The sequence below is a fragment of the Sinocyclocheilus rhinocerous genome, unplaced genomic scaffold (assembly GCF_001515625.1).
Source record: "Sinocyclocheilus rhinocerous isolate Xijiao unplaced genomic scaffold, SAMN03320098_v1.1 scaffold789, whole genome shotgun sequence".
Taxonomy (NCBI): domain Eukaryota; kingdom Metazoa; phylum Chordata; class Actinopteri; order Cypriniformes; family Cyprinidae; genus Sinocyclocheilus; species Sinocyclocheilus rhinocerous.
In genome coordinates this window covers 566,986-574,709 of record NW_015667306.1, presented here as the reverse complement: position 1 = coordinate 574,709, position 7,724 = coordinate 566,986, and the positions used below count along the sequence as shown (strand labels likewise).

General features: G+C 37.6%; 1 protein-coding gene across 3 annotated transcripts in view; it reads right to left on the bottom strand.

Moving 5' to 3' along the window:
* Nucleotides 1–4,395: 4,395 nt before the first annotated feature.
* The window catches only part of LOC107733743 (fibroblast growth factor receptor 3), a 48,818-nt gene continuing 45,489 nt past the window's right edge, over nt 4,396–7,724 (bottom strand). For all 3 annotated transcript variants that reach the window (XM_016545506.1, XM_016545507.1, XM_016545508.1), the window contains exons 16-18: nt 5,202–5,339; nt 4,737–4,842; nt 4,396–4,640 (exon numbers count right to left, since the gene is read on the bottom strand). In XM_016545506.1, coding sequence (XP_016400992.1) covers nt 4,473–4,640; nt 4,737–4,842; nt 5,202–5,339 — 412 coding nt within the window. In that variant the 3' untranslated portion in view covers nt 4,396–4,472. The remainder of the gene's footprint in view (nt 4,641–4,736; nt 4,843–5,201; nt 5,340–7,724) is intronic.

Here is a 7,724-nt window from a genome sequence, read left to right as displayed (position 1 = left end):
TATTGCTTTGAATAACACACACACACACACACACACACACACACACACACACTCACACACACATTATGTTAAACAAACACAAAATGATACAGTATACATTATAAAACAAATGGTATTGGATTAGGTTTTACAAGAAAATACTATTTCAGTCTTTGTGCTTTAAAATGTCATGTTTAATATTAGTTACTTGCTGTTTTATTGCAGTATAATTAAAGTAATTAAATATAGTCCCATGTATGAATTTTCAGTTGCTGAGTCATGCACCCTAGCATCACAGTGCTACTTTCATGTAGTTTGTATGATTTTGTGCCATTTCTCTTTTCATACCAATGTCAGTTAGAATAGCTAATTGGTGCCATTAGCAACTTAGGCTCTATTGACAGCATTTGTGATGGCATTGTTGGTTTGGTAAGACTCGTAATGCTGTCAATAAAGCTTAAGTTGCTAATGGCACCAATTAGCTATTCTGCTTTGGTAAGTTTGAAAAGAGAGAGTGCATGTTAAAATAGTTAATTGGTGTTATCTTATGACTAAGATTGACCACTGACTAATAAACTGGCCTTGGAGGACATCACCACTTTATCTCTCTCTCTCTCTCAATATATAGCAAGGATGAAAATGTCTCAGAAAAGCAAGGAAACTAGTAAGATGAACACAAATTTGGCTAATAGTCAATAAAGTAATAATGATTTATTATTTTAATATTGTTACATAATCCATAGTTGCATAGTTGCGAAATATTGTTTCTTTGAGCTAACTCATAAGGTCTTCCTGATCACGCTGTCAGGGTTCATTTTGCATTAGTGACTGAATGGCTGCACATTATCTATAATGATGTATCAAAATTATGCTTTTTTGGCCATAACCTAAATTAAAGTTTTAAATTTGGCTGAAAACTGAAAGTAAAGGTTTGGTAATTGAATTTGGGTAATATGGTAACTGAACGGGGTTTTTTTTCAGTCGTAGTAAAGACTCCTCTCGATATGAACACATCTTACATATTGCTAGCATCATTTCTGGTCACGCTGAAGTGTGTCACTGCTGACACGTTTACCTGTTGTAGTTTATCCATGATGTGTGCATGAGATCACAGACACTGACACAAAACGTGCCACTGGAGAACGCTAAAAAAAAATGTTTTTGCTGTTTGTTCAGTTTACACTGTTAAAATATATAGAAGCAAAACAATTCTTGAACATTTTGTCACTAATTAATATTATGTTAAATCCACTTAAATTTGTAAAATGGAAGTGAACTTGATCATTTTGTTTTGGGACTTCATGAATCATTTTTGTTGACATAATGTACTGAGCAGTGGGTCTGTAGTTCCCAGCATGCTTTGCATGGTACTGCATTAGAAATTTAGAATTAAAATTCTCTCCCACCCTTGATAATTATTGGCATAATAACACTGAAATACTGAGTGTGGCCTGTATTGATTTAAAAAGAACGTGACAGGCGAGCACTGGTTTTGTTGTGTTTATTGAAAAGGTTTTGATTGACAGCATAATTCCGTCAGGCACAGGCTGATAGAGTGTAAAGAAGTTTAACAGCTCGGAAGGGGCACAACTGAAACAGAACGGAATGTTCCACAGATACAGAGATATGGAAAAATAACATAAAACACTGTTAGTCAACTATTCCATTCTTTTGTTAAACAGAGAGGGATGCAGATGCTGAACGACTTTAATTCTGCAAACGTGTTACCTCACCGCATAAAGAAAGATATTCTACCTGGAATGCAATGCAATTCTTCTGTAAGAAAATACTGTAAAGAAGCTTTCATCCCTATTAAAACAAAACAAAAACACCTATATAAAATCTACTCGACATATAACAATCATTTGCAAATTTAAATCTATAACTTAATTTAATATCTTAATTCTAATAAGAGCTGAATGGCACTATCAAATAGAGCTTAAGAGGAAAAGAACAAATGTGTAAAACTAAAGAGTGTTGACATCAGACCAGTATTGCTCATCATCCAGCCACTTTAAAAGTGCTGGGGAAACACATTGTCCTTTCAAACTGTCTGGATGTTCATTGTAAACATTTAAGAAAACTTTCTTCAACCCCTAAACGCATCTCGGCTCTACCTCCATCCCAAAACTCACAAGCATGAAGGAATGCTGTCCTTTTGAATAAGAGAAGGTCATGAAAGCAAACGGGTAAAGAAAAAAAAAAAAAACGAAACATAAATACAAGGAAATAAATAACGTGGATTTGTGACAAGGAGAGGAAAGGACCAGCAACATAGTTTGATATGTTTGAAACAATGCAAAAGGGTTGTCAGTAGTAGAGCGGAGGATGCTGAGGTGAGCCAGAGGTTACAGGTTGTACAAAATATGAAGCTGAGAGTGATCGCTTGCCCTGCCATCCTACACCAAACAGTAAACGAACAACTCCACACGTAATGGACAATCACTCAAAACACTGTATCCAACAGAACATGATGTCCCTCAGCTGGAAGAAGAAATCACAGAACAACGTCATCCGTATCTTTAAGAACCCAATCTGAGAATCAAGGTAACAAAGTGCCTTACGCATATTTACTTTCTCATTCGAAGAAACACCCTGCTTATATCTTTTATTGATGTGGCCGTACATTCAAACCGTATGTTGCAATATTCAGCCACTCAGCTCCCTCCCAGGCACTTGACAAGTACAAAAATTCAATGGTTTGCAGGAGGAGGGAGCGACTGCTTCACTCGGCACCTGTACAGTCATCTCCTATCAAATCTACAGTTTTCGTAGTTTAGCAGCAAGCGAATCATCCTCTTTTTTCCCCCATTATATATTATTGCCGGCTTTCTGCTTGAATGCAATTGTCTGAGGACACCCTGAGACACGACCAAGCTATCCCATAATGCTTTGCTTAGATTCGCAGGGCCAGAGACACTCATCTGACAACCATGCACACTAGAGTTGAACAGCAATAACGGTTCTGTAATCATTAACATAAAACTCAGAGCAGAGAGAAAGATTTTGGCACTTTGCAAACATACCGACCCAGAGGATTACCTCAAATTGTTATTATACATATTCATTAGCAAAAGAGCAAATAAGAGTGACAAACTCATAGTATGGTTTCACCATATATCTATATGCTTTGGTAGGTTTTACCCACATAGCACTCCTTCATATCATAGAGCTGGATGAAAAGACCACAGCGCTCATAATCAGAGAAAACCAACACTGTTTTTTGAAATACTGTAGTGAACAGATTTGCTTATGACTCATGCATGGAAGCCCAAATATGGAGATTTTTTTTTTAAATATACAAAAACGATGAAAAGTGCTTTAAGTGTGAGTCTGACTGGAGTTAAAAATAGACACTGGTGCAGTTTCCTCATGAAGATCAGAAGCACTTGTGGTCCCTTTATCATTAAATTCAATACTGAGATACGGGCAAAGCAATTTCTGGTGTACTTATTTCGTGTTTAGAATTCATAATTTCATCATTTTGCTCTGCTGCTATCGCCAATTAGTTTCTCATACATTCTTGTCACTGTAAATTAAGAAATGGAAGAAAACAAGCAAAAATAAAATACAACCCACCGGTTGAAATCTTGCACTTCTGTGGTAAATAACTTACAAAATTGAAAAGAAAAAACCCTTTGTTTACAGTACCAAAACCCAACTATAATTTTAGACCCCTTAAAAACCTTGCGTCTATAAATAGCTTTACAAATATACATGTTAATTCAAATAAAACTTTTGTTTTGCTTTTTTAAGATTAAATGTTTACATGATCTCAACAGTGTATGCTCACTTGCTCTAAAAAAGTCATTCTTTCTTTTCTTTTTTTTTTTTTTTAAGTACACTGCTACCGACTGCAATATGATACATATTTATATCTATATATTTACAATAAAAACTTTAAGATACATACAAAGCACACAGTTATATATCTTCTAATTAAATCTCACATCTAGGAGAACCTTATCTCTTTTCTTATTAATAAAAGGATTAAAAATTTTTATTTTTCAGTGGAGAGGAGAGACTGGCCATGGGTTTGATTCTCACTCCAGTCAGATATTGCTGAAAAAAAACACTTCCTGTCCATGTGTGACAGGACGACTCTATCTGTTGCTTCAGAACTGTGCTGTTACACAGTGTCAATTCATTCTTTCTGTTTCCTGTCCAGCAATTTGTCTGTTTTTTGGTAGGCACGGAATGGTTTGACCCTTCTGACTGTGTCGCGCAAAGGAAAAACGAAACTGGCCAAATACAAAAATAGGAATTCTCTTTTCAAAGACAAAAATCTGAATAATAATTTGGAAGAAAAGGAGCTGAAGGAGAGGGGCGAAATCCGTCCTTCAGACCAGAGAACAGTTGGAAGTCTGAAGCCTCTCGTTGAGCATTTCATGAGATCCACACTGTACCAGGAGCCCGTCTGCACTGCCGCCACATGCTGGTCCAGTGCAGTGAACCGGAAGGTCCCCACAAACCACCATTTCTGTCCTGGGTCCTTATGTTCGTATGACCCCATTGCTGTGGAGGTGATGTTTAGGGAGGCAGGGTTCGTCAGGTAAGGGGTCGTGAGCAAACACAGAGTCGTCGCCGGAGGAACAGGTGCTGTTGGAGTCTGGGCAGGTAGGGGAGTACTGCTCGAACGACACCGACAGGTCCAGATACTCCTGATGGATCAAATGCACACAAACACACACATCAGAATTGGCAAGTTCTGGATAATAAAGGTTAAGGTGTTTGGTTGGATGCACGAGAGCTCTTACGTCAGTGGAGGTCATGGAAAGAACCCTGTCGTGATCCTCCACCAGCTGTCTGAACGTGGGTCTTTGTGAAGGAACAGCATGCCAACACTCCCGCATAATCATGTACCTGCACAAATCACAACACAAAACAATACATACATTTAATATGTGCCAGAAATAAAAAAAAAAAAAATTATATTGATGGGTAATAGGTGCATCCACGTCATATCAGAATTGTTCTAATTATGAGATTCCGACTTTTAAAAAGCAGTCACGTTCTTGTAGAACTCGTAATTACTTTTAATAACATATATATATATATATATATAATACCATACATTAAACCATGAAGTTTTATTTATTTTTTCGCACTAAGCCATATTTTTTTTTAATTGTTCGGCCCTACTCTACAGCATTATTTTAAGAGATGAACAAAAAAGGTTTTAAGAGTTCCTAGATGAAAGGCAAAGTAAATCAAAAGCGTACAGTTCATGAGTGCAGTTGGCAGGTTTGTCCATCCGATGACCCTCCTTCAGCAGTTTAAAGAGCTCCTCCACTGGGATACCTGGGTATGGTGAGCCGCCCAGTGTGAAAATCTCCCACAACAACACTCCGTAAGACCACCTGAGATGCAAGAAAGGTCACAGTTCAGAGCAATCACACATTTATAGTACAGTACAAAACATAAGCCCAATTCAATGACAAATGAAGTGTCTAAACCAGTGGTCTCAAACTCAATTCCTGGAGGGCCACAGCTCTGCAGAGTTTAGATCCAACTAGCTCCAAATCACACCTGCTTGGAAGTTTCTAGTGATCCTGAAGAGCTTGATTAGCTGGATCAGGTGTGCTTGATTAGGGTTGGAGCTAAACTGTGCAGAGATGTGGCCCTCCAGGAATTGAGTTTGAGACCAATGAGGTGCTTAAAAAAATTAGTTCAACCCACACAAGATTTCAGGAGGAAACATGTCAAATGTCTTGAAATAAATTATCTGAACAATGTCTTGACGTGTATCGTTCAGGAACCGGTATCGAAGTCAAGGTATCGGTATCGGTATCGATATCGAAAATTTTTGAACGATACCCAGCCCTACTCTTCAGGACACCGGCCCTCCAGGACCGAGTTTGGGCACCCCTGGTCTAAACACTTGCTAGGCCACTATATATGGTGGATGTGCTTGAAATAGTGGAGTAACAATACTCTCACTATCTGTCTGTCTGCCTGTCTCTCTCTGAGGTGTAGATACTTGGCAGATGTGAGAGAGGAGTTATGTTGGTTCTCACTGAGGCTTATAATGTATGTTGGTGATATGAACCGTGAGTCTTATTAAACTAGAGCGAGTATGTGTGTGCGCACATATGTGTATGTGGGTGAGTGTTATCACAAGCTGCTCTGTTAACTCAGCTCTTTTGTTTTGGCCCCATTCATCCCACGCCACCACTGAGCAGTGCTAATCAAATTAGCCACGGTAAGAGACAACAGGAGCTATGAGCCAGCTAATGCTACCCGGCCAAACACACACACACACACACACAGTCAGTTAGAAGCCTTATGGGGGCTGAATAATTGGCTCGTCATTATATCACTATCCATTCATTAGCTTTATGTTGGAGTCAAATCTCATTTACGCGTGCTCATATGTCACACAAACACGCACACACACACACACACACACACACACAGTCAGTTAGTAGCCTTATTATGGCTGAATAACTGGCTCGTCATTATATCACTATCCGTTCATTAGCTTTATGTTGGAGTCAAATCTCATTTACGCCCATCAGCGTGGTGCTCACACAAACTCACACACATACACACACATACAGAGCAGATCGAGTGAATGAAGGGCTCACTGCTCATATTTCATAGCATAAGTACAGCCTATAGGCAGAGGCAAATTATATTATTTTTTTACTGCTGTCTCAGGCCAACTGTGATTAAAGAGTATTTAGACATATTGGAAAGTGCAGCTCCGGGTACCAGTCTGAGTCTGATGAATGGGTGTTCGGTCTACTGAGAGACAGTGTGCAGTATACTAACATACTAATCAAAACCTGCTGTGCAAACACAGACACACACACACACTACCGTTCAAAAGTTTGGGATCAGTAACATTATAAAAAAAAAAGAAAAAGAAATTAACACTTTTATTAATCTATTAATTTATTAAAGATGCATTCAATTGATCAAAAGTGACAGCAAAAATGTTTATAATGTTACAGAAGATTTCTATTTTAAATAAATGCTGTTCTTTTGAACAGTCATTTCATCAAAGAATCCTGAAAAAAATATATCACAAAAATATTAAGCAGCACAACTTTTTTTATTCATAATAAGATAATAATAATAAGATTGATAATATCAATAAATGTTTCCTTAGCTCTAAATCAGTATATTAGAATGATTTCTGAAGAATCATGTGAGACTGAAGACTGGAGTAATGATGCTGAAAATTCAGCTTTGCTATCACAGGAATAAATTACATTTTATAATGTATTACTTTAAATTGTAATGATATTTCACAATATTGATGTTTTTACTGTATTTTTGGTCAGATAAATGCAGCCTTAGGATCATAAGAGACTTTCAACTTTCCCACAATTCTGAACGATAGACTAGAACTCCAATGTTTCCTACACAATTCAGTTTTTTTTGTCTTATATATATATATATATATATCAAGCATAGCGTTAGTTCTAGCAGGTAACGTTAGTCAAGCTCGCATCAGCTGACTCTCAGCTGATCCTCATCTACCTATGGGAATATGACACCTATCTAAGCATTCATATATAAGGTCCCTCAGTATTATTCGCATTGCTCAATAGCTAATTACCCTCCTCCATCCCCAACTCCTCCTCTGTCAGTCGAGATTCAGCCTTCTGATTCTCCTTGAATCAGACTAATTCTAAAATGTGTACATAAAATTATTGAACTTTAACAATATCTGCAATACATTTATGTTGGTTCTTTAGAATTAGTCTGATTCAAGGAGAATCAGAAGGCTGAATCCC